This window comes from Halichoerus grypus, chromosome 14 (genome assembly GCF_964656455.1).
Source record: "Halichoerus grypus chromosome 14, mHalGry1.hap1.1, whole genome shotgun sequence".
NCBI lineage: Eukaryota > Metazoa > Chordata > Mammalia > Carnivora > Phocidae > Halichoerus > Halichoerus grypus.
This window is the reverse complement of record NC_135725.1, coordinates 92,533,985-92,560,157: the sequence shown is the minus strand read 5'-3', so window position 1 is coordinate 92,560,157 and position 26,173 is coordinate 92,533,985. Positions and strand designations below refer to the sequence as shown.

Sequence of the window (26,173 nt, the reverse complement as noted above, 5' to 3'; positions counted from 1 at the left end):
TTTATTTCCCAGGCCCGCAAAGCAGTCGGCTGCGGTCCACGGGAAAGCCCCAACTCCGGCGCCACAGCACGTCCGAGCCCGTGGGGGTCTGGCTGCGTGTCCAAGAGTCAGGATCTCATAGTAAAAAGTCGAGGTCAGCGCCCCCGGTGGGGCTTCCGGATAAAGCACAGGGCCCCCAGTTAAAAGTCAGTTTCCGATCAGCAGCCCATCGTTCGTAAATCTGACTGTCCCGCTAAATTTGCATTTCCGACGCGGGACCTCTTCAGTTGCTAAATCCGGCGACCCCGGAGGGGGCGGGGCCCGACGGGCGCTCGGGGGCGGGGCCGGGCGCGCGCGCGGCGCACAGGACGCCGGTTGCCAGGGTGAAAGGTCAGGCGCGCCGCGGCACTCCCAACATGGCGGCGGCCGGGGCGGCGGCGGCGGCGGCGGCGCGCAGCCAGGGAGCCCCGGCAGCGGAGGCGGCGGCGGCGGCCCGAGCCCGGCGGCTGTCCCCGCTCCTCGTGCTGCTGGCGGCGGCGGCGGCGGGCCCCGGGGCGGGCGGCGCGGCGCGGCTGTACCGCGCGGGCGAGGACGCCGTGTGGGTGCTGGACAGCGGCAGCGTGCGCGGGGCCACGGCCAACAGCTCGGCCGCGTGGCTCGTGCAGTTCTACTCCTCGTGGTGCGGCCACTGCATCGGCTACGCGCCCACCTGGCGGGCCCTGGCCGGGGACGTGCGAGGTGAGGCGCGCCCGCGCGCGACCCCTGTGCCCTGGCCTCGCAGCCGGCCCCCGGGGAGCCCGGCGGGTTGGCGGGTCCTGAGGCAGAGCCACCAGCAGCGCTCTTGCGGCCCGACCTGCGCAGGTGGGGCCGGGGGGAGCCCCCCGCCCGGGCCTTTGTCCTTCTGTTTGCTGACGCACACCCCGCCCGGCGCCTGGATAGACCCCCACTGCGTTCCCGCGCCCCCTGCCCTTTACACCCTCCTCCGCCACCTCTTCTGGTTTGGGTAGCTGACCATATGGTGGGTGCTCCGTGAGCTGGCAACTTAGCCATGCAGATGCGCTGGAGACCTCTGCGCAGGCAGACCGGGACCTGCAGAGCGTTCCCGGACGCACATCCACCCAGCTACACGATCCTGCTGCCCGCTGGTGACAGTCCCCAGGTTCCTCGCCAGCCCTGCGAGGAACGGGGGAGTTGGGGGCGGGCGGGGGGCGGGGGCGTCTGCATCACCCTCCCAGCCAGCGGGCTGCGCTTTAAAATGGAACGACAATGGCTCCGACGTCGGAGCTGTCCTCAGCAAGAGTGAGGTTTGGCAGGAGTCTAGCTGGTGCTCAGCTAACCTCGAATTATGTATTTCCGTGGGCAGGAGGGTAACAAATTGCTATACTTTCCTCCTGCACTTTTGTTTCTAAGTCTTCTATCCTCCTCTGTTGTGATTTTTTCTCATAACCAGACGGATTCATAAACTTCTTAAAAGCCTAAATACGGTTTTTGTGCAAAATTGTAAATGATTATCTTTAAGCTGTGTTCTCTTATCTCAGGGTGTTGGGATTCTTGATTCTGAAGGCTTTTTTCTTTGATCTCTTGTTTTCTTAAGCCCCCAGTGTTTGGAACCGAGGAGGTCGACACACCCTCCTTAGTAGGTTCTCTTAAAGCCTTTGCTCTGGGAACAAACAAACATTTTAATAACATAGAGAACTTTTCAGTTGTCATTTGTTTTTTAGTGGCAGAAGCAGATATGTAAATGCAAATGCAAATGCGGGTATCTGTGGCAAAACACTTGTTGCCTATTTTGTGCGTATTTTGATTTTCTCGTTTAGTATCTGAAACATAAATATGGTAAACCACATTCGAACGTTGCAAACTGTTCTGTTGTTGAACCATCATGTAAGGAGCCTGGAAAATTGTCCCTGGAACTTGGAAGGAAGGTTTCTTCTAGAAATGAGAGTGGTAAAATCCATACCTAATGGTGTGATTAACTCAGCTATTAGCTAAATAAGGTTACCTTAACAGGATTGGACGCTGTCCAAGTCAGGGCAGGAAGAAGGCCTGAGATGGAAGGGAGATATGGCTGAAAGTGAAAAGCAGCTGTGGCCTGAAAGAGGGTGGGGACAGCTTCGGGGCACCTGGGCAGAGCCCTCAGCACTGAGGAGTGGCCCACTTGGGGTCCCCAAAGAGAGGTCACCTGGGGACTTGTTAGAAACACGTCAGCCCCAACCCAGGCCCTCTGGGTCAGAAACTGGGCACAAGGCCCAGCATCCAGTCAGCACAAGCACCAAGTCTGCAGGGTCACTGTTCTCAGGGACACCAGCCCTACGAGACACCTGCAGGGAAAGGCTCGTGGCCAAGAGCACCAGGAAACACAGCATATGAACTCTTCCTCGTGGATGTCCACCACACACAAGAATTCCTCAGGAAAGGAGTCCACTAAGTCTACCACGTGCTTACCACGTGATCTACCACAGGGCCCTTTTTGTGCCTGATTTCAGCCAACTCCCCTTGGAATCACTGGGAAGAAGCACCCTCCCCCCACCCCTCTGCCACCCACAGGGGAGCAGATGCCCATTGTTCCCTGTGGTCCCGTGTGAGCACAGGCTTCCCTCCCCCTGTCATTACTTTGGCCCATCAGTCACTTGTGAATTGGGCTGTCCAGTCCCTGGGGCACACAGACCTTGCACTGGGTGGGCCCCCTTGGGTGCCCCTCACCACCCCTTTTAAAATGGAGAGTGTCCATCCAGCTTTTCCAATGCACCACTCCTCCACCGCATCTCAAGTCTTCTGGAAAGTGGGACAGGCTCTTCCCTGGTGAGATTGCCTGGGGTCATCTCACCTGGGGTCAGGGGAGCACTGTCTCCCCTGCTGTCCCTCCACCATTGCTGCCTTAGGGGCCTCTGCATTTGCTCAGAAGGGACAGGAAGTGAGGGGTGGTCTGCAGAGAGTGGGGCTCCTCCTTCCCAGCTCTGCAAGCCCTGTCTACGCACAGCTTAGGGGTACCTTTGTTTTTCTAAAAGATTTAGATTGAACTTTAGCACTTCGCTGACATTTTCAAGATTTTGAAAATAAATGTTTTTCCTTGTAAGGTGGCTTAACAAACAAAAGGTCTACTGTTAAGTGTAGCCAAATGTTGTTCTAGTGTTTATGTGGATCTGGCTTAGGGCAGTCACTTCTAAATCCTTTGCAAAACAAAGCCCTGCTGTGTTCCTGGAAATCATCTAGCCCGGGGCTGTGGTGTTAGCTCAGTTTGTGATGCCACCTCCTCTTGCCGCCCCTGAGCTATCTCTGAAGTATCTCTGCAGAAACTTTGGTCAACTCAGGAGTGTCCCTGTCAGGGTCACCGAGGCCTCAGCATCTGTTCTTATGGGTCTCGCATTTACTCCAGTCTTGTGGAAGCAGGGCAGATTTTCTGTAACGGCCCCTGGAATTCTAGGTGAGGCTCGAAGGGGAGCCCGAGACTCGGCGGGCAGTCACGTCCAGCACATGCCTCCTCTTCCTGTCCTGCAAGGGGGTGTTGGTGCGACCCATGTTGCGGATGGTGACACCCGGAGGCCGCATGAGGCTGAGTCATTCACTTAGGGTCACACAGCTGAGCGACAGGCTGTGTGGCTCCAGGACCCGCGGCTAAATGTGTGGCGGCCGTGAGGCAGGTGCTCGTTCTTGCTGCCCAGAGTCCACTCTGGCTTGCTCCCCTTGAGCTCCTCACTCACCACCTAGTCTGGTCTTCCCACCCACCTGGCTAGGCCGCAGGCCTCTTGGAGATGAGCTAGGACCGCTTGGTGTTCCCCATGGGCCCATGTTTGAGCAGGGGGGGGGGGGTGGGCGTGGTGGCTGATGAGGGAGGGGTGCCGACGGCAGCGGGAGCGACTGGTCAGTGCGCCTGCAGGGGTGTGCAAGGTGGGGAGCCCCGGGAGGCTGCCAGGAGTCTGCCTGGACTCTGGAGAGGGTGGACAGAGGATTGGAGGCAGGCAGGGGCGACGTCCACCTGTTAGGGGCCCAGGAAAACCTGTTGTGCCCCCCACCCCCTGCCCAGGTAGCTGTGGTTAGCCCAAGTGAGACATGCCCATGAGGCCCGGACTCCGTGCTGACCGAGGCCAGAGGAGCCCCACTGCGGCTCCGCCAAGCTCAGTGACTCCAAGTGTGAGAGCCCAGACTGGCGAGGAGCCGGGGGACTCGGGGCTTTCCTTCTCCCCATGGCAGTGTTGCGAGGCTTCAGCAGTTCACCAGGAGAGACGCTTGCGTCTGGGACGGCTGTGCCCCATCAAGTGCTCTGGAACGGCTGCCCCGGACTATGTGTAGAGCTGGTTTAACCCACTGCACCCAGCGCTGGGCTAGGAGCACCACAGAGACGCCACCTCCGCTCCGAGAAGACGCTGAGCCAAGCACGCCGGGACTCTCCAGCCACCTCCAATAACTTCTACATAACTGGTGCTGGCCTCTGCTCGTACTATGTGGGCTTAATTTCTACCCAGGCTTACATATCTTCTTTTTTTTTTTTTTAAGTAGGCTCCTTGCCCAGCGCAGAGCCCAACACGGGGCTTGAACTCACAACCCTGAGATCATGACCTGAGCTGAGATCACGAGTTGGACACTCAACTGACTGAGCCACCCAGGCGCCCCTACCCAGGCCTGCATAGCTTAAACTTGCACTTGAACTTGGAGCCTGTCTAAAAAGACCTTGTTCAAGCAGGAAGGGGCCTGCAGGGGTGGGGGTGGGGGTGGAAGAGCGACCTCCGGTGGTGGGAACATGCAAACCTCACCACCCTGGCTTCACCGTGAGGGAGAACCCCCCCCCCCTGCAGCTCTGCCTTCCAGACGACCCTCTCTTGCACCCTCTTTTGCACCCTCTTCAACCCTGGAGGGGAATGACTCCATACTGTAATCATTTTCTAGGACAAATTGATGCTTGCCTACAAATTAGACTTATAAATATATTTTATTAGAACTTGGCAAGTAGTGGTACGAGGTTTAATCCTATACATTAAGAATAGAGTTGCTTGAAGGGTAAACTTGAAATAAATTTCAGTTTGCTGTTACATAGAAGCTCAAGTCTTTGACAGGTATTTTTTTAAGCCTGTGGTACTGAAAATGGGCAGGCTTGGGAGCAGAGCAGAGCGTGGCTTGCAGACTCCTTCTGTGGATGCCCCTGGAGGCCACTGTGCCTCCCAGCTGGTGCCCTTTACCCCTGGGTTTGGTTGGGGGTGGCCTGACATTGTTGCCCAAGCAGGCAATTTGCATTCGGTTTAGAGTGTTTCTGTCCTTTGTATGGTGGGATCTAGACAGGTGGGAAAGGCAGGAGGAGGGGAGGGCACAAGTTGAATGAGGCAAGTACCCTGAAGCTAAACCTTTGAAATAGTTTGCATTTTATTTGATAAAATAGACTGTCTCTTTTGTGTTTCCATGAATGCCTCCATCTGCCAGCTCAGTGACTGCTGGTGTCTCTGTAACTGAAATTCTTCCTCATCTGCTTTCCTCACAAGCCTTCCCGCCTAGCGCAGGCAGGCTTCCTTTCCAAGATGGACAAAGGCCTGGTGAGGTGTCAGCCCGCCCCTCCACTCAGCCGGCCGGCCCAGGTTCGAGCAGGCGGGCGGGCGTGCTGGGGCCGGAGTGGAGCTTGTCCCGAGAAGCTGGGGCCGGCGGCTGCCTCCGTGCGCTGGCGTGTGGCGCTGTCCTCACCCCGTCCGTGCTCCAGCGTGCCCCCTACAGAAGCAGAGTCTGCCCTGCATTGATCCCGCGTGCTGGAACTTGTCCTGAGTACATTCTGTGTGGCCCTGGTAGGTGCAAGAAACAGGGAACAAGATGGGGAAGGTCCAGGCGGAGCCTGGGCCTCAGAGGAAGGGACAGACAGGAACAGAAACACAAAATGAGGCTAATTGTAGGTCATAAGTCCTAGGAAAATAAACTGAATGATTGGATTGGCACCGGGCGGCAGAGGAAGGCCTCGGGTGGCATGTGACACTCAGAAGATGAGGGGCACGCCCCAGCCGGTGCCACGGCCCTGAGATAGGCAGGACTGCAGGCGTCCAGAGGACTGCGAGGAGCCGTCCTGGCTCTCCCGTGGAGAACGGGGGAGGTTCCGACGGGTCAGGCGGCAGGTGGAGCCCGGGGCTCCAGGCTTGGAGGCTGGATGAACAGCAGGAAGGAAGAGCGGATTTAAGCAGGCGGTCATATGATCTGGTTTCTATGTTAAAAAATCTCTGGCTGCTCCCTGGAGAACCGAGGGCCAGAGACTGACCAGGCTCAGATTGGGACGATGCGAGCGAGCCCCACCAGGGCTGGCCACCTCCGGGGAGCGCTGACGGACCTGGGGCAGCAGATCCGGCGGGAAGAACTGTAGGGGCGCTGACACCCGTCTTTCTGCGGCAGCACAGGTTCGCAGAGTTGACCCTTCCAGTTGGTGAACAGGAGGAAAGACTGCATTCTAGGCAGTATGGCATTTTTGGATAGATGATTTTTGGTCAAAGCTCGCCAAGTGAGAGATCTTCCCTCCCGGGAGTACGGCAGGTGCGGGTATGTTTCCAGGACACAGCCGATGTCCCTGCCCTGGGCCGCTTCCCACGCTGGGCTAGTTTTTTTCTACATCCTGCTGTTAATGAAACATTATTTAAAACCTGGAACTATGAAGAAAGAGGGCTGGCGTGTCCTCTCCCCTGTCATCGCGGCCGGGTGTCACGGGCTCCCCCAGGGGCTAGTTTTCGGGGGGACGTACCGGTGTTGGACCCGGCGTGCTCACTGTTGGTGAAGGGCTCTGATTCAGAAGCTACAGCGTAACTCGTACACCTCATCTGGTGGAGGAACAGAGTTCCTGTCTGGTGGAAAAGGGCACTGCAGTGGTTAGGGCCTTCCTGCCCTGCCGGGCGTTAGCCAGCTTTGTGTCGGAGCGGCTGTTCCTGGCGGGTCGGGTGGTCCGTCTGTGTGCCCCTGACCTGCTCCTTCGTGCTCAGTCCGGGAACACCTTTGATGCCTGTTTGTCCTGCGTTTGTACGAGTCACGCCTCTAGCTTTTTGGAAATTAGGCCCTGACACTGGCCGCGGGTGGACGCAGCGTCTGGAGCCCTCACGCTGCTGAAGGTACCAAGTGTCTGGTGTCTCAGAGACGGCAAAGGGAAGCCCCCTGGGCCTGCAGTGTTCTTGGAGCGCCTGCAGAACAGTGCGGCGGCGGCCGGCGCGCCCAGCGCCCACGCTCATTGGGTAACACTGTAACTCTGGCCCTTTCACCGTTGTGATGAGGATAAGCAGTTGGGTAAAACCCAGGGCAGCCAAGACTTTCCTTTATCTTTTTCATTTTTAAGCCACCAGCAGTTGTGCCCTATTTCAAAAGGCAGGGTTCACCTCCCAGGTGCTTGGGAAAGTTGAAGGAGCTTTGGAGGCTGAAAAGCCAGAGTTGGTGACTGCAGCCTGGGCCACCTCCAGTTTCCCTGTGGCGGCATCTGCTGCCCAGACTGTGCGCTTCCCCCGAGCCCGGCTGCCCCGACTGCTCCTCACCTGGGAAAGCAGCCAGTGCCCCTGGGAGGACAGCTGGCTCCCCGCTTCCGGGGGGCAGGGAGGTGCAGGACCAAGAGGCCTCCTTCCATTGCGTTTGGGAGGTTGTGCCTGGGACACCCGAGTGGGGACAGCAAGTAGGCAGGGGATGTGTACTGCCTGGGCTGGGTGGGGCGTGTGGGGAGGGCTCGGGTTCAACATGTGATGGATCAGCCACCCTCCACCCTGGCCCTAATCCCCACGGACCTTGAGGGGAATGTTGCTACTGTGCCGATGACCTGTGCCCAGTTCCTCCAAAGTCCGTGGGGCCCGAGAGTGGTGGCCGAATGTGAACGTTGGACCAGCTGTGGGGTACAGGCTGGGTCAGGACACTCTGCTACCCAGAATCCGGGTGCTGGGCTGGAGACTGACCTGAAGAGGAGCTGTGTTGACCTTGCTCAATGTGGCTGCCAGAGCCCAAGGAAGGCTGCCTTGCCTGGGTATTTGTGGGCACCAAGATGGGGGGTGGCAACCACTCTGCGGTCTCTGCCACCAGGAGCCCACACTGCTGGTCAGAGTGATGTTCACTCCTCACCCTGCAGGTGTGTCTGAGTCCCTCCCGAGACCCGCAGCCTCGCAGGACTGGCCCAGCCCCTGACTCTAGAGCCGCTCATGCTGGCCGCCCCTCCCCTCCCCCCGCTGCCTGCTGGTCTCCACCTGGGGCTGTCTCCCCTCCCATCCCTGCCTCTGGGACCCTGGTCAGTCGCCAGCATCCAGGAGGGTCACTGGGAGTTTGCTGTTGGCCTGCGTGAGCGTGGGGGTCCCCTGCTGCCCTGCTGGTGAGTGCTCAGAACACATTCTAGCAGCAGGCGCTTACCAGCCTTGCCGTGAGCGGGACGCTGGCTGTCAGCCGTCTGTCCTCAGGGCCCCCTTAGAGGGGAGATGTTATCTGGCTTCTCTGTCTTATGGGCGGAGCCCTGAGGCACCGAGACTGATAAGTTGCCCAGATCCTCCAAACCTGGTGAGAGGCAGAGCAGGATGTGGGCTGCAGGATCAGCCTGCAGACGGGTGTCCTCATGTCATCCGGCACTGCCTGCCATCTCTCTGCTCCAGATGTGCCTGCTGGTGCTGGGACAGGCCAGGCCACTCTGGGGACACCTGGAAGGCCAGTGGAGACGAGCACAGTAAAGGGGGCAGACGCCAGGACTCGCCAGGACGTGACCTACGAAGAACGTAGGAGGACGCGTAGTGTGGCTGTTGGGGGTGGGGTGGGGGTGAAACACATCAGGGCTAGAGGGCCAGGAAAAGCGGGGGGCCTGCCGGACTGGTTGAGAACGGCCTTGCTCCCAAGACCGTGGGGAGCCATCAGGGTCCTCTCAGGGCTGTGTCCGGGTCCCAGCTGGCTGCCGTCCACGTGGAGGCACATGGCAGGTGGAGGCGGCCTCTGCCCCGGACGGCTCCCGGCGTGCTGCAGCTGCCGGTGCCCGTCGCCAGCACGGCCTGCCTCGGCGCCATCTCCTGCTTCTCCACCCAGGCATCCCCTTTGTCAGGCAGGGAACTCCCCCCACTCCCCTGGGGTGGTGCATCGTCAGCGCCGAGCCGGCAGTGTGGCTCGCCCTGTGCGGGGATCAGCTGGAACAGCAGTGCTCAGGTTAACTGTGTCACACATGTCGTGGAGAGGAAGGGGCAGAGGAGGTGAGGACCATTAGCCACCCAGTGCTTCTGTGACGCTAAGCGACAATTTCCTAGTTACTGTCTCCGAGTCAAAGGATGGCACGGCTCAGGGGCAGAGGGCTCCTTGGGGCTGGGGCGGCCCCGAGGCCAGGGCGAGGGAGGCAGCACTGGGTGCCCCGCACTTACCCTGTGGGGCCTTGCCACTCAGTTCTCCCGCCTGTAAAGTAGGAGTGGTGACGGTCACATCGCAGGCTTGGGCATGAAGCTTAAATGGGGTAACATGGATCAGAGTGCTTTCAGAACATTGAGTCCGGCACAGGATGCAAGAGGTGACACGGCCGCCCCTGCAGAGCACACGGCATCGTGTCGTCCGGGCGAGCCGTAAGGGCGCCGGGAGTGGGAAGGAGCCCTTGTGTTGTGTTGCTGCGCGGGGCGCCGTCGCTGGGCTGCACCTGTGGCTCGGGGTGGGGCTCCACGCCCACTGAACACGGCTCCTGCCCGTGCGGAGAGGGCCCCAGTCGGGTGGGGAGGCGGTAGAAAATATGTTGGCAAGACAAGGATAAGTTGTTTTTCTAAGGAATCGGTTTTCTGTATGTTTAACAAGGAAACACACCGTGCAGAGGCTCGTTGAGGAAGCGGTTTGATGAAGTGGTTGATTTCGTTCCACACGTGACCATGCGGGGTTTGGAGGAGCGTGTGTGTGCGCTGCATGGCCGGGAGCAGGCTGGATTTGGAGGAGGGACTGTCTTCCTCTGGAGCTTGTAGGATAAAGGGAGACATTCGCAGCACTCTTTTTTAAGATTTTATTTATTTATTTGACAGAGAGAGACACAGCAAGAGAAGGAACACAAGCAGGGGGAATGGGAGAGGGAGAAGCAGGCTTCCTGCGGAGCAGGGAGCCCGATGTGGGGCTCGATTCCAGGACCCCGGGATCATGACCTCAGCCGAAGGCAAACGCTTATCAGCTGAGCCACCCAGGCGCCCCTCGTAGCACTTTGAGAATGTAAAGGTTGGCACACTCGTGTTGCGTGTGCGCCATGTGTCTGTGACACGGTGGTGCAAGCTGATTCTGAACCCTGGGCAGGTTCCTTAGCCTCTCTGACCCTCAGCCTCCTCATCTGTAACATCCTGCCTGTTTCACCCAGCAGACTTCCGCAGTAGATGATTTGGTAGGAAAGCTTTGTAAAGTACCGTGTAGTTGACTTTGTTTTGGAAGCAAGACTGGTGGGGAGCTTTTCTTGCCATTTTAACTGTGCCTGGGCAGAGAATCAGGGCAGGCCTCCCTATGGAGGTGACATTTGTGTTGAAATCGATGAATAAAGCAGCAAGTACAAGTCAGAGGAAAGTGTGTTCCACCCAAGGAAGAGCAGGTGCAAAGGTCCTGGGGCAGGAATGCGCTTGGACCTGTCTCTGGCTTGCGGGGAGGGGGGGAGTGAATGAGGAAGAGATGAGGGTACAAGTGCGGTGAGGGGTCCCATCTGGAAAGTTCCAAGGACACACAGGAGGTGATCTTGCCTGCAGATGTGCATGCCTTGCCGAGGGCTAGGCCACCCCCTGGGGCCCTTTCCAACAAGGTTAGAATTTGAAGAATCACGTAGCTCAATCTTGATCAGAATGTTTTCTTTCTTATCATGGGAACACAGTAGGTGGGAACAGCTGGTGGATACTGGGGCCCAGTGGGGGGGGTGGGGGTTTCTGCCTGGAAAGCGAGCAGCCCAGTCAGCACAGTAGGTCTGGAGGGAGTGCGGGAGCCTGGCTGCTGGCGGCTGCCCGGGGACACAGACTTTATCCTGCGTGTGCTCAGAGCTGGGCGCGTGGACGTGACCGCTGCGTCACACAGTCACGGGGGAGGGGGTCTGCAGAGCTGCTTTCAAGGCCTCACTCCGATCTGGGGCTGCGGTCTGAGCCTGGGGCGCGGGTGCCAGACAGCCTGACAGCCTCCAGTTCTCGGGGGCATAGCAGCACCCGATGCTGCCTTTGGGGCTTGCGGGTTGTTGACGGCAGGGCTGACAGCCGTTCTTGCCTCCATGAGGGAAGCCAGCATGTTCACACTGTCTCTCGCGCCGTGTCAGACTCAGGAGGGTTATTAAAGTGTGGCTGGTGCCGCCGTGGCCTTGGGTTGGTCAGGATCACCGTCACCTGCAGCATCATGACCTGTGGTGTCTGTTCTGCAGAGTGCTGTTTGGAGCCCCTCTACACCGGGGACTCCAGGAAGGTGCAAACCGAGCAGAGCCCGAGTAGCCGCAGGGTGCACGCGCACAAGACAGTGTCTGCCGGCACCCTGCATGCTGGGGGGGGGGATGCATTCGCTTTTGTGCGTGAGACACACTTAGTAAGAAGAATCTGAAAAACAAAGAAGTCAGACCAAGTCCCACCATGAAAACCAAACCATAGCGAACATCTTGGAGTGCCTTCTTTCCGTTTTTTTCCCCTGTTCGTGGTCTGGCTTGATTATTCATTGATTCTACCAAATGCTCAGTGTTAGCCCTTAGGGCAGTTCTTCATTTTCTTACATACTTTTTCTGGGCAGTGGGTGCTTTTGTTTTTTTAAGCATGAAATGACAATGTGTCATGGAAATTCCCAGTAAACAGTGAAACCGTGTGTTTGTGAGACAGGGACGAGGTAGCAAACAGGAGGCGTTTTGGCAAGATGAATGGGGAGAGAAGCGAGGATGACAGGCTGGGGAAGGCTCCCCCAGCAGCGCAGTGGAAACCGCCGTGGGAGGTGCCATGTGGAGGGTGGGGGGCCGCCGCCAAGGAGGGTGCCGCGTGCAGGGTGGGGGCCACCACCGTGGAGGGCACCGCATGCAGGGTGGAGGGCACTGTGTGCAGGGTGGGGGCCCACCGCCAAGGAGGGTGCCGCGTGCAGGGTGGAGGGCGCCGTGTGCAGGGTGGGGGGCCACCGCCATGGAGGGGGCGGCGTGCAGGGTGGGGGGCCACCGTGGAGGGCACCGCGTGCAGGGTGGAGGGCATCGTGTGCAGGGTGGGGGGGCCACCGCCATGGAGGGGGCGGCGTGCAGGGTGGGGGCCGCCACCGTGGAGGGCGGTGCTGGCACCGCACTGAGCTGCATGCTCTGGGCCATCTGCTGCACTAATTGGATGAGAGTATTAACTGTTCTTCCTTAGTTCCATGTAATTTGAGACTCCAGAAAGATGTGACCTGTGGTTCAGGAAGGTTCCGTGATTCTTGTTTCGAGCCATCTGAAATGGCCTCGGGACAGGAATTGGTTTCAGGGAAGCAACGTGAGCCGAACAGTATTTGGTCATTGGTGGTGAAAGCCAGCTGCGGCTTTTTTCCACTTGATTCTTCCCATCGTGTTGATACTGGTAAATGTTTTTGTAAGGACAGAGGAGGAAGGCGAGGATCTTTTAGCACAAGTGGTGCGTTAGATGGGAAACTGGCAGCTATGGGCTTTGCCATGTCTAAGAGTGCTCGTGTGGTACGGGGTCTCGTCGTGGCCAGTGTCTTCTCTCCTCCCAGGCACGTGTTTAATGGAACCTCTGAAGTTCCAGATCATAGCCAGTACCCAGAGCAAACTTGCGTGATGTGCTTTTTAACCAGCTTACTGCTTTGGACTGGTGGTGTCCTGTGAGACCCACGGCAGCACAGGGCCTCCTCGGGGTCTCAGTGAGACACACACACACACTCCCTGGGCGCAGGAGACCGGGAGCGGACCCGCCCACCCGCGGGCGGCCCTGTGCCTCCAGGCCAGTGTCTGGAGCGCCTGGGTCCCGCCTGGGGCTCCTTGGCGGTGGGTGTGGTGCGGCTGTCCGCGGACGGCTGCGCTCCTCTGTCCTGCTTCCCCAGGTGCCCCCCAAGCAGCCAGGAGATGTTCGGCGGTATCAACCGGAACATCCTAGGGAAATGGAGCAAATCTTTTAAAGAGAGAAGCTCACTTTTTAGAGGGTACTGGGGAAGCCATGCCTTTGAGACTGGTGACCACAGGGCCAAGCCAAGCTCTTCTCCCTGTGCGCACCGCGCCTCAGGGTTGCCGTGAGCTAGGCTCCTCTGTGCACGAATGTCCCGTCCATACATGATGCAGGGGTGAGATGACATGCCGCCCACGTTCGGTGGGGGGGGCTGTCGGGAAGAAGGGAGCGAGCCAGAGGTTACCTGCCCACAACCGCAGCTGGGAAGCCATCTCCCCAGAGCATCAGGCTCGAGTCACCACGCAGGTGCACACAGGTTGCAGGACATGGGACACAGAGGTGCCGTGAGCACAGCCCCGACGGTGGGGGTACCCAGGGTCTTCGACAGGGAGCGCGGGGGGTCGCGGAGCAGCAGATGAGAAGACACACCGCCAGTCGCAGCCTCCTGACCAGTGGAACTTAGGGAGATGCGAACCCTGAGTAGAGTGTGTGTGTGTGTGTGTGTGTGTGTGTGTGTGTGTGTGTGACTCAGTGTGACCGCGGCCACCGCCGGCTGTGACCTGGCAGCAGGGCAGTTCTGGGAGCAGGCCACCTGGCCGGAGCTGGTGTGACCTCGTGATATTCACACGTGGTGACGTTCCCATGAGAAAACCTTTAAAGATAGGCAAAATACATATTTAAAACTGCTCCTGTTCTACTCCCAGGACCAGAGACCACATTCAAGGGTCTGGCGGAGGCGTCCAGGGAAAGTGGAAACCACTTCCCAGAAAGACCGCGGCTCGGACGCTGCGGCCTCGGATTCTTGTTTGCGCGAGTGCCCGGGAGTGTTGTCGCTACACACGCAGGGCCGGGCCTCTCCATCTGCAGGCACGCTCTCGGCGGCCCTGCACAAGGCCAGCACGGCGGCTTCCGTCTGGCAGGGCCGTGCTCCATTAGAAAGCACCCTCCTTAGGCTTGCACCCTCAGCAGAAGTCCGTCCGCGTGTTGTCCGTGATGGGAGACACCTCCAGCCCGTGGAGGCTTTGCCCCCCTCTCCCAGCCTGACGCAGGAACGCTCTGTGCACGCGAGGGCTGGATCCATGACCTGGGGGAGGCGTGGGCTGGTGGCCCTCGTGGATGTGGGCCCAGACCCACACTGAGGGTCGCGCTTCTGCTTTTCAGACTGGGCTGCTGCCATCCGCGTCGCCGCCCTGGACTGCGCGGAGGAGGAGAACCACGAGGTGTGCCGAGCCTACAACATCCACTTCTACCCCACCTTCCGGGTGAGCACCCCTGCCCTCTCCCGCGGGCCTGCTCTCCTCCCACCCCGTCTCTCCTCGCTTTCCACCCGAGGGGCGCCTTCCCGCGACATTCGCTGCATGTGTAACTCCTGCACTCGGGCACGTGGGGCATGTGACTTGGGACTTAGCAGGAACTCATTTACACAGGGTCACCTCTCGCGTTCCGCCCTCTTGGGCTGTGCATGTTGCCGGGGGCGGGGGGCTGTACGTGCACACCCAGCCCCCCACCCCACAGCAGCAGCAGCGGAGGGTGAGGTCTGCGGCCCGCAGACCTGGTGGGCGTGGGCATGCTCGGAGCTGCCACTGGGGCCGCGGGCCGGGTGTCTCCTCCCCGCCCCCCTGCGTGTGTGGCCCGTGTCAGGCTCGGCGCCGTCGGCGCACCCTGTATGTGGTGGGTCGGGTTGTCAGAGTGACACCCGGCGGGTGCCTGTGGGTGGCGCTTCAGGCAGGTTTTACCCTTTCTTCCACTGGGGGCAGAGAATAGACAAACGTGTTGAGAAGATTCTGAAGAAGCGCGTACGGGGTCTGTGCGCACGTGTGTGTGTGTGCACTCGCGGTCCCATGCGGGCACACGGGTGCCTCAGGGTGGTGTTTACATCCCAGAAAACATGCAGCCTCTGAGGAAGCTTGGCCCCCCAGTCTTCCTAAAACCCTGTGCTCTGTGTGGCTTGCAGCCCGATGCTTTCCTGCCTGCCGCTCACGTGGCTGGGCTCCGTGGCAGCCACGCCTCCGCCCCACCCAGTGATGCTCCTCCGGAGTTCTGCGTAACTCATCCTCGGCTTTCTTGTCTGAGCTTTACTTTGTTCTAGCCGCACACGGGGTGCTGTGCTGGGTGTGAGCTCCGGGCCTTCTCTCTCGTGCTGAGCAGGTGTTCAGAGAGCACCCTGGCTGTGGCTTCGGTCCCCTAAGAACGCCTCCTTGTGTGACCACGGCCATGTCTTGTGTTCACAGGCCCTGTGTCACCCCATCTGCTCCTTCCGTTTGCCCATTTTGCTCTTGGGTATTTGCAGTTTTCTTAACTGACTCACAGGAGTCCTGTACGCATCCTTGACATTGACCTTTCGGTTGTGAGAACTGAGAGTATCTTCACCTGGTTTGCAGTTCTCAGCTTCTTCAGCATCTCTTCTAGAGAAGAAGGTTTTTAATTTTAATAGTTTCTTTCCTTCGGCTCACCCTCCCTGTAAGTCGTTTGTGTCGCTCGAGCCGACCGTTAGGATGCGTATTGATGTCGAGAATCAGGGAAAGCGCCTACTGCGCGGCTGGCTTCCAGCCCTGTTGGGTCAGGAAGCGTAGCTGACAGAACTCCGACGGGTACTACCCACCCCGGCGGGTCTGCTCAGAAACACTGATGTCGCAGACGTGCACAGAAGCGTGCGGCTCCTTATCAGTGAACGTGAACTTTCTGGAGCAGATTAACTAAAGCTCTCACTCTTTAAGATGGCGGCCGTTTTCTTGCTTAAAGATTAAACATTTGCACAGACACCAAGTCAGACTTTCTTACTTGTTCTGTGTTTTTCCTCTTAGTATTTCAAGGCGTTTACAAAGGACTTTACAACTGGAGAAAATTTTAAAGGTAAGGACAAGCTTTATATTTTACTGTCAGAGTCGCCTCATAAACCCGTTAAAGCAAAGGTGGTTTCAGGAGACCAGGGAGCCCACGTGATGGGGTCTGTGGGGCCCCTTCCCCAGCCTCAGCGGATCTGCATCAGCACCTCTGACCTGTCTTTCCTCGAAGAGCTCAAACATTTGTAGTTTCGGCAACGACTTTTTATTCTGTGTTTTGCCTTCCTTGTTAAATTTGATGGTGAAATCTCTTTTTTTTTAAGTAAGCTCTTTTACTCAAAAAAGATTTGGAGAAGGTCACAAACCACATGCTCACCTAATGAATTTTATGAGCGAGCCCCCCGGGGAGCCAGTGCCCACCTCAGGCTCCAGTGTGTTCCCGGTCAGTCCACGGTGACGGCCGTTCTCCATGAGGGTTACCGGCGTGTTTTGAACTTGGCGTAGATGCAGCGAGGTGCTTCCGCCTGTCTCCACGCCGTGTGCGTGAGGTTGGCTCCTGGTGCCCATTTGCTCCCACGCTGGTCGCCGTGTGGTCTGTCGTGTGTGCCCACCGCGGTCTGTTGACGGCTGTTGGTGCCTCCTGCCGAGTCTGTGCCGTGCCCTCCGGGCCCTGGGGCGGTGACGCTGCACAGAGCAGACGTAGCGGTGACGGCGGCTTGCCTCCCCGCAGGGCCCGACCGAGAGCTGCAGACCGTGAGGCGGACAATGATCGACTTCCTGCAGAACCACACGGACGGAGACAGGCCTCCTGCTTGCCCGCCTCTGGACCCCGTTCGGTGCGTAGTTGCGTGAAAAAGGGAATGTTAGGAATTGAATTTAATGTTGTAAAATATGGATTTGCATTAAGTGATGTGGGTGCTGGCGTGTGATGGCCAGCTCGCCGTTCTCGGAAGCACTAAAAGCCGCTTTGTTTCTCTTAAAAGGCCCAGTGACGTCCTTTCTCTCATGGACAGCCGTGACAGCCGTTATGTGGCCTTCCTGTTGGAGAGCAACAGCTCCTATGTCGGCCGTGAGGTACCGTGTCCGTGTCTTGCCCCGTCTCACCGCGTGCTGTGATTCGGTTCCTCTGTGCTAATGACCGCTTCCTCCTGATCGGTGGCGTTCCCGTGTTTCGCTCCCGTTAATTTTTGGGATGTAGTGGTGTCGCTCAGCGGATTGGCCGGTTCGCAGAGAAGACTGAGAAGGGGCCTTGAGGGTGAAGCAGGCAGGCTCGCGGCCTCGTCCTCAGTCCGGGGCCGAGAGGGCCCCCCAGACCCAGCTTTCAGGGCACGCTGCCTCTTTTCCTTGAGCCTCTATTTCTTACACATCGGCATCGCCATCAAGATTTTTTCTTGGCTGTGTTGGGAACACTCAACTTTTTTGCCAAGTCCAAGATTCTGTAAAACATCGTTTCTGCGGTGGAACTTTGTTCTGCTCTCGTTTCACGCGTGGGGTCTGAAGCCTCTGCCTCTGGTACCGGACTCCGGCCTGGATGACGGGAGCTCCCCTCAGAGGTGGGAGGAGGCCCCTGACCGGCGGGGCTGCGCACTCTGCTCATGCCCAGCGCCCCGCTGCTCCTCCTCACCGTGCTGCCTGCCTCCCAGCCGTGTTCCCCCCCTCTGGGAGCTCAGGGGGTGAAGGCCGGAGGCCGTGTGTTCCCGGCGGGAGCTCCCGTTGGTACGCGCTCAGGCCCAGGCTGCAGATGTTGGCAGCCCGACCACCTCACCACGCCTCCCGTGCCCTCCGAGTTGGGTGGCGACGTCATGCCACCTTCTCTGTGGCTGACCAGGATTCTGGGGGGGGCTAGGAGGAGCCCCCGGCAGCAGGACCTGGCATTCCCCTGTGACACCCCCCACGCCGTCCCAAGGCTGCCTCTCTCACCTGTGCACTTGTGTTCTCAGACGCCCCCCTTCCGCACGCAGACCTGAGCAGGGACTGCTCCTCAGGGCGGGGGGCTGCGGCCTTTCCCAGGAGGGCGCCCTGCCGCGGCTCGAGTGTGGGGCGTGTGCTGTGCGCTTTCTGCAACGCCCCTGTTCAGGACACGCTGATTCTGTTGCTGAAAGGAGTCAGAGGTGCGGGTTCCACACCTGAGTGTCTTGGTGGCACATGCCAGGCTCGAGGGTCATCTCTCACGCTGTTGTAGCTCCCGAGATGCCACTCCTGTGGTCCTTCTACGTCCCCATCCTGTGCCTTCAGCCGAAGCAGAGCTGGACAGGGGCCGCTCGAGGGAAGGGCCGGCCAGCCCGGAGCCTGCTGGTTCATCAGCTGCTGACCGGGGCCGCGGCACCGTGCAGGGCTGCCGTTGGCCTCCCATGTCACGTGTGGGGCAGGCACCGCCTGGTGCGCGGCCTTGCGTGTGAGGGACAGCTCAGGGCCAGGTGGCGCATGGGGGGCGTGCAGGCTCAGAAAGCACGGAACGGGTTCACTGACAGATGATCCTCTGTAAGCTCGCTAAGCGAGGCTGTCGTGACGGCCTGTACCAGGCGTCGCCTTCAGTTGCCCGAGAGTGCAATAAAAATGAAGATGTGAATGTCAGTCTGGCTTGGAGAGGAGACAAATACGGCTTCTTCCAGATGACGTTGTTTCTCTGCTTTCTGTGCTCATGCGGCTTTGCGCTTGGTCAACGTAACACTTCCTGAGACACGGCCACCCACAGCGAAGGTGACATTGCTTTCTCCTTCCCCAGGTGATCTTAGACCTGCTTCCGTATGAGAACATTGTGGTGAAGAGAGTGCTGAACACAGACAAAGGCTTCCTGGAGAAACTCGGCGTTTCTTCCATTCCCTCCTGTTACTTGATTTACCCAAATGGGACGCGTGGATTAATTAACATGTAAGTGTGATTTGGCTTCAGGAGTGTTTATGACACCTGGTGGGATCTGGGGAACCCCTCCAAGTGTGGGAGCCTCCTCTGGGCTGGATGCCATGCACCTCGTCACGGTTAAGACCGCAGAACCCACCTGGACACCGTCCGCATCCACCGAATGCCACTAGAAAGTGAACAGCCTGAAGCATGGTTGGGAAGGGCCACAGGCGAGAAGGTGAGGTCCTGAGGCCCGTGGGGTCTGCCGTGGGCCCAGCCTCCTGTGGGAGCAGAAGGCCTGCCGGCCCCCGGGGGGGCACCCACCCAGCCCTACCGCCTGTAGGTGCCCGTGTAGCCGATGACTTGGCCGCTCTTGGCGAGTCTCCGTGTGCTGGGACACAGCCCAGCCAGCATGCGCTTCGTCCATCCCCGGGCTCCTGGCTCAGCTGGGAAGTGGCCTCCCCAGTCCCTTGGGTATGTCTCTCTTCTTAAGAAGCCGAAGGCAGGGTAGGCACGGCGACCTCTGTGGATCGGGTCACTCATGTCATGCTCTGCGAGCGAGCTCATTAGGGCCTGCACCCCCGGGGCTCTGGCCAGCATCACGTCACAGCAGGTGTTACCCTCGACGGAGTGTCCCTGAACAAATGCCACTTGTTCTGAAGGAAACTTCTTGTTTTATATTGAAAGCGTCATCTGTAGCAGTTCTTCACCTCAAATGACGTGGATATTTGGGAATTAGAATGAGCCCCGGATGTTGTTGATGACCCCCGAACTCCTTTGGAGGTGCCCAGTAATGGCCTTCACACACCCTCAGAGTGCGCGCTCCTCCCCAGCCAGTCCAGGGCCCCCCAGCCCCCGACGCGCCTGCCGACGCCCCGCTCGAGCCGGCAGAGGCTGCCGGGCTGGCCGAGGACCCTAGTCGGAGGAACCCTGTTCCTGGTACTCACTGCGCTGTACCTCGGGTCCTTGCGCCGCCAGTGTCCCGCCCGCCCACCCGCAGCACCTGCAGCCAGTGCCGAAGAATGGGAGGGCTGGGGGCCCGGACAAGCCCCCTCAGTGTTCTCGCCTGGGTGCCTGGCATGGGCTCAGACACCCGCGGGGGGGGCCAGGCCCCCGGAGGCGCCCTGGCCTGCGTCCACACCTGGCCCCCTTTCTCGCAGCGGGAAGCCCCTCCGATCGTTTTTTTCCTCTTATTTGAAGTCGTTGCCGGATGTGAGGAAAAAATTGCTTTCGTTGCCTGAAAAACCCAACAAAGAAGAAAATCCCGAAATCGTGGTTTGGAGAGAATTTGACAGGCAGGTATTCCTTTCGGCCCTGCGCTGGCCGGGGCGTGGCTGCATGCGCGGGTGTGTGCGCGGCCCCGTGGCGGTGGGATTCACTCAGACACACACTTGTCGGCTGCTGGGGAATTGTCGGTGTCGTCCTGTGGGGAGTGGTGTTCCCTCGGGGTGGGTGCGAGGAAAGGGAACGTTCACAACGAAGCTGTTCTCACCAGACTTCACGGTCTTTGCTCTCAGGTCGAAACTCTACACTGCGGACCTGGAGTCGGGGCTGCATTACCTCCTGAGGGTGGAGCTGGCCGCCCACAAGTCCCTGGCGGGGGCCGAGCTGCGCACGCTCAAGGACTTCGTCACTGTCCTCGCCAAGGTGCGCCGCGGGGGGCCCAGGAGGCCGCCCTGGGGGATCTGCGGGGAACGGAGCCGACCTCAGTTGGATGACCACTCTGTCCCCAGTGGCACAGGCCCACGCTGGCCTTTGTCCCTGCTCACCACGTGCCTGTCGGGCGCCCACCCAATTCTGAGCCCGGGGATGGCAGAGCACAAGTCATTGCTTGCCGGCTGACCGGACAAGGTGTCAGGGCAGGGCTGGGACCGTGACGTCCAAAAGGGGGTCACGGCCGGAGGGGGAGGAGGCCACCCAGCAGCCAGCCCTGTGCAGTGTGCCTGGTGGGCAGAGCGGTGGTGGCTTGCGGGTCAGCCTCAGTCGGGAGATGGGCTGTCGGGTTACCTTTCTGCCAGAAACTCTGAGCTCTGGGGCCAAGAATCCAAGGCTCACTATTTCCTTTGGCCAGAGCAGCAGAAGCAGGAGGTCATCCCTCTTCCCAGGGGGTGCCTGGGGCCCCTCTGCACTCTCACCTCGGGGAAGATTGCGGTCACAGTGGCCTGAGGACAGAGCCCTTTGCCCCTGCATCTGCCACCACAGCCATGTCTGTTGTCTCTGAGATAAGCTTTGTTCTACAGAACTTCTCTTGGGGCGCCTGGCTGGCTCTGTCGGTGGAGCCTGGGGCTCTTGATCTTGGGGTTGTGGGTTCGAGCCCCGCATTGGGCGTAGAGATGACTTAAAAATAAAATCTTTAAAAATAAGTAACTTCCCTTACGTCAGGTAAGGGGCTTGATACGGTGATTCCTGTTCCACATTTCAATAGTACGTTGTACACTCGTGTCCTATGACTTTTGAAATGGAAGGAAGGAGGCCGAACTCGGAGTAATGAGTCACGTGATAGGTTTCCAATGAAGAAAGGGGGTTGTGTAGACCGGTGTGTGCCCGTTGTGCGGGTCGCAGCTCAGAGCCCCGCAGTCCTCCCTCCTCTGCCTTCAGTGAATCAGAGACGCGCTCTCCGCGCTCGGCTCCTCCTCGTCCTCTGCCGCAGCTAGGCGTGGAGCTCTGTAGGTCGAGATGACCGTAAATTATTCTTGGCGGTTTTTGTACAGCTTGGCTGAAGCTGGAAGCTGGGTGCTGGCCCGTCGGGACGCGGGGTCCTACGGCGTCGAGCTGTGCTGTCCCCGCCACAGCAGCCGTCCGCTCCGGTTTCTGAGCTCTGGGCGGCATCGAGGACAAGTCCCGTGGAGAGGGCCGCGCCCCCCGCGTTGCCGAGCCGGTGCTTCTCCGGGCTGCGAGGGGCCGCAGCTGCGTGGCCGGCACAGACGTTCAGTTAACCAGCAGATTGCACACTTCTGCACAAAAGCCTCGGTGGGATGCGCCTGCTCCTCAGAGCTGTGCAGTCAGACCGCAGAGGGGGAGGCGGGGGGCGCGCTGAGTGCAGTAGGCGGGGTGGGCGTGCGTTACCTCGGGGCGCCGAATAGCTAAGTAGGCGGTGCTCTCAGAAAGGACCGCAGGGCCCTTGACAATGTGATGAATAAGGCACATCGGGGCCGTGCCGTCTGTCACTGGGAAGCCGCCCCTGGCTGGGCGCCGAGCCGGTGGCTGAGGTGCGGGAGGCCGTGCGCGCCGGGGGCCTGTGCAGCCCCTCCCGTCCCCCTACTCTGCTCTGGACAGACCCCCCCCAGTACCAGGGAGACCCTGGGGCCTCTCCCACCCTGACCCGGTAGGTCCGTGTCAGGCAGACCCCACCTGGCCCAGGTCCCCAGGGACGGCTCTGCCGTGGGTGGCATTTCCCCGAACGGTCTCCAAGCGTGGGTCCTTCCTTGCTTAGCTGTTCCCCGGCCGGGCACCGGTCAGGAAGCTGCTGGAGACGCTGCAGGAGTGGCTGGCCAACCTTCCCCTGGACAGGATCCCCTACAACGCCGTCCTCGACCTGGTCAACAACAAGATGCGGGTGAGCCTGCCCCCCACCCCCCGCGCGCCGCTCTTCGTGTCCTTGGTAGCCCTCCTGCTTTCCCTCCTGCTCGGGGACTTGCCCCGGCCTACCGTCACCGCACGCACCTCGTGCGCGGAGCTGCCCGTGTCCCTCCGCGCTGCGCCCCGTGGTTTCCACCATCCCCGTCTGCCAAGGCCACGGGAGGCGTGCCGTGACACGGAGCGGGCGGGGCGGCACGCGGGCGTTTGTGTTACTTAAATTTGTAGTAAACTCACAAATCTTACACCAAAAAGGCTAATAAAACTGTGTGCTCGATGAGAAGCATGGAGGCCCTGCCGGAGGCCCCCCAGGCCAGGTCTCCTTCCTCCTGCCCAAGCTCTTGGCGTCCTCCTGGTCAGGACGCTTTTGTGGGCGGCGTGCAAGCCCCCACGCGCGGGCACGTATCAGGCACACATCGGGCGCTCCGACAGGCGCGTCGTCCCAGCAGCACAGAGACACATGCTGGGCGCTTACCTTGACCTCCCCTGACCGCCCCCCAAGCTGGAGGCCAGCACAGGCTCCTCAGGTACAGGGTTTGCGTGCACGTCTTTGGGAGCCACGCACTTCAGGCCCCGTGGACAAGCCCTGTGCTGGCCACCTGCGGGGAGACGCAGGGCATGGGCGTGGGCTTGGTTGGAGGCACCTGCTTGGCTGCAGGCACGTGGCTCCTGGGCAGTCGGGGCCTCAGCTCACCACCAATGCCGTCGCCATCTGCGCCTGCTGCAGCTGAGAATCGCTGGGCCGTTGAGCTTTTTCACTCTCACTCTTCCCCAGTGGGATTGGTTTAAGTGACCCTAATGCACGAGGCCGGGGTATCCTTGATGCTTTAATAAAGCTCTCGTTTATCCAGATACACACAAACCCTTCCCTCCCTGGGCAGGGGGAGAGGAAAGCGCGGGCCACGTCCCCCTATTTTGAGAACTCCTTTAGTAAGATAGAGACTCCGCTCTCTCATTTGTTTGGTATTGAATTTACATACACACGCAGTAAGATGTGCAGTTGACAAAGTTTTGATAAATGTACACTGTGTAACCAGCAACCAGTCCAGATAGAGAACATTCATCAACTATTTTAATTTTAACAATTCAATTATCTTTTATTCTCTCCCTCACCTCCCCCCCAGATTTCTGGAATATTCCTTATTAATCATATAAAGTGGGTTGGATGTCAAGGAAGCCGACCAGAGTTCAGGGGTTACACATGTTCTCTCTGGAAATTGTTCCACACGTTGACCGTTGAAGCTGGGACCCATCCAGAGGCACTGGACGGCACAGGTAAACTGTCCCCGCACACGCCAAGCCCACCTGCCATGTTCACCGTGCTGGGGCCTGCCAGGTGTCGTGAGCAGCTGTGTGGGAGGGGACATGTCACCTGGGGGGCCCGGGCTAAGGAGCATGGAGGGGAGCATCTTTCTTACACGGTGCTAGGAGCTTCGGAGCTCACCAGCCTGTGCGCGGCTGACCTGCAGGGACGGAGTCACAGAACGAGGGCACACTCTCGAGGAGTTCCTCTTTATTTCAAAAGCTGAGCACAAGTGAAGCATATTTGGAGATATCTGTTACCTGTTGTTGCAAAACGAGTAACCCTACAGCTTAGCTTTCTCTCAGAGTGTCTGTGGGCCCGGGACTCAGATGGGGCTGGACCGGGGTCCCCGGCTGCTGGTCTCTCACGAGCCTGCGGGCCCAGTGTCGGCCGAGGCTGGGGTCTCATCGGAAGTCTGCACTGGGAAGAGCCCCCTCCCCTGACCACTCGTGGGGTGGCGGCAGGGTTCGCGGCCTTGCTGGCTGTGGGCCAGTGGCACTCTCACTCCTCACCGTGGGTGTGTCCTTGGCGTGGTGCCCGTCACTTCTGCTGAAGTGACGTGCGCGCCAGCCCGGCCTGCTGGGGGAGGGGCCGAGCCAGCCGAGCTAGCCGGAGCTGCGACCTGGGCCATCACAGAGTCCGCCTGCGCAAGAGGTTAAAAGCTACAAAAGATTAAGTTGGCTTTAATAGTTTTAATTATCAGGAAATCACTAAACCAGAATTGTCATGTTTTGTGTCCTACACAAGCCGCGAAAGCCGTTCTGGGTGTTTATACATTTCCGACTCTGTTGTACGTGCACTTCCCCTGTGAAGATGGCCTCTGGCCGACAGGGGTGGATCGCCTACCTTTTATTTATTTTTTAATTTATTTTTAAAGATTTTATTTTTTTATTTGATACACAGAGAGAGAGAGCACGCACAAGCAGGGGGAGGGGCAGAGGCAGAGGGAGAAGCAGGCTTCCCGCTGAGCAGGGAGCCCGATGCGGGGCTCGGTCCCGGGACCCTGGGATCATGACCTGAGCCGAAGGCAGTCGCTTAACGACTGAGCCACCCAGGCGCCCTGGCCGCCTGCCTTTTAGTTGCCACTTCAAGTGGGCAGCTGCAGGGATGATTCTACTGAGTAAAGGCAGGGACTCCCACAGTCCCCAAAATCCTTTCTAGTAAGACAGAAATCGGCAGTATCTCTTGCTACGTAACAAACCAAACCAAACGCTGGGGCTTGAAAGACCCGGTTTTATGCGCTCAGGATTCAGTGCAGGCGACCCCGCCGGGAGACCCAGGAGGCAGGAAGCCTGCGGGGTGAGCCCAGCTCCCCACAGCCCCACGCTCAGGAGGGACCTTGAGGCAGAGCCAGCTGGCACACGGCATCTTGTGTCTCGGCCTATTGGTCAAATGGGCCTTGCCCGCCCCGGATCCATGGTGGGGACAGTGTCGGCCTGGCGCTGGGAGAATCAGCAAAGTCACGCTGCAGGGGGCACGTGCCGTCTCTGGAAATCTTTACCACCCCGGCTCTCCTCAGGGTGACGTGAATGTCCATGTCTTGGGGACCTTGTGGGGGGAGGTGGGGGGTGCGCTCCGCTGAGGGGCCGGTCAGGGGGCCCTGCAGGGGCTCAGAGCACGCCGTCAGGAAGATCTCTGGGGCACAGGCTGGAGCCATATCCGAGGAGTGCGTCTCATGCCCAGAGAACTGGGTCACATGGACACTACTGGATTAGGTCTTGGAAGGTTTTTCCTCTCCTTAGTGCGTGTTTAAACCCCATCGACTAAAAAGCTGCCGCATCCTCTAATCCCCCACAGGTAGGGGTTTATTGTTCTTGTCCACTCTAAAGATTAGGGTGGCCGGGCTGCAGCAGTTTGGTGGGGAGAGACAAGGAGGATTACCCAGGGATGCGTGGCAGCTGGTGGTGGGGAGGGGAGGGCAGGGAGCCTCGGGAGGGCCGGCCGGCCGCGTGTCCTCACTGCGTGCGCAGACCCGCGCTGCCCGCCGCCCTCAGAGATGCGCCGAGCTGAGGCGACGGTGGCCGTCCGCTCAGCTGGGGCTTCTGCCAACCCCGGTGAGGCCCGCCAAGGTCAATGACAGATGCGGGGCCCTGGCCCTCCATAAGCGGAACCGCAGCTAGCGGCGAAGAAAGAGATCGCCCGCGAGGGCCTGCTCTTGATAAGACGGATTCAGTCTCAAAAGCATGTCTTTTTTTTCCAATTATTTTGCTGCGTTTCTTTTAATGCTGACATTTAATCTGCTTTAATCTCACCGTCTCTCGCTTGTTGGCTCAATCCCCCGCATCAGCTGTCTGAAGGGAGCCGCCGGCACCAGCCCCATGCCCGGCCCCCCCTTTTGCTGTTCTCAGGGGTCCTCATTTAGTGAGATGGTGGCTGCTTCCTTCTGCTGTTGGGGGCTGTTTCCTCGAAGGATCGTGTTCTCCGCATTCACAGTGTGTTTACGCAGACCGCGTGTCCTGGTGGTACGTGTGCCCGCATACGGGGCACACGGTCCGCATGGCTGGGCGATGCCAGAGTTGCCGCTCATGGAGAGGGTTAACCTCTCTAGAGGAGGTAGGTCCTCGCCGGCCTGCTGCCCTCTCGTTCCTGGAAGGAGCCCTGGTGTCTCGCTGCTTCTGGCTGTTTTTCCCAGGTATTTGTGCACACCCTGGAGTGCGTGCTGCGCCCGGACGTGGGCGATGGGTGTGCTCTCCGGG

The 26,173-nt window shown here is 59.3% G+C and overlaps 1 protein-coding gene across 1 annotated transcript in view; it reads left to right on the top strand.

The window, feature by feature from the left end:
• The first annotated feature begins 395 nt into the window (after nucleotides 1-395).
• The window catches only part of QSOX2 (quiescin sulfhydryl oxidase 2), a 30,189-nt gene continuing 4,411 nt past the window's right edge, over nucleotides 396-26,173 (top strand). Inside the window, exons 1-10 of the mRNA XM_036092123.2 lie at nucleotides 396-717; nucleotides 14,136-14,236; nucleotides 15,779-15,827; nucleotides 16,488-16,593; nucleotides 16,741-16,831; nucleotides 18,483-18,628; nucleotides 19,759-19,893; nucleotides 20,116-20,245; nucleotides 22,032-22,154; nucleotides 23,299-23,449. Coding sequence (XP_035948016.2) covers nucleotides 396-717; nucleotides 14,136-14,236; nucleotides 15,779-15,827; nucleotides 16,488-16,593; nucleotides 16,741-16,831; nucleotides 18,483-18,628; nucleotides 19,759-19,893; nucleotides 20,116-20,245; nucleotides 22,032-22,154; nucleotides 23,299-23,449 — 1,354 coding nt within the window. The remainder of the gene's footprint in view (nucleotides 718-14,135; nucleotides 14,237-15,778; nucleotides 15,828-16,487; nucleotides 16,594-16,740; nucleotides 16,832-18,482; nucleotides 18,629-19,758; nucleotides 19,894-20,115; nucleotides 20,246-22,031; nucleotides 22,155-23,298; nucleotides 23,450-26,173) is intronic.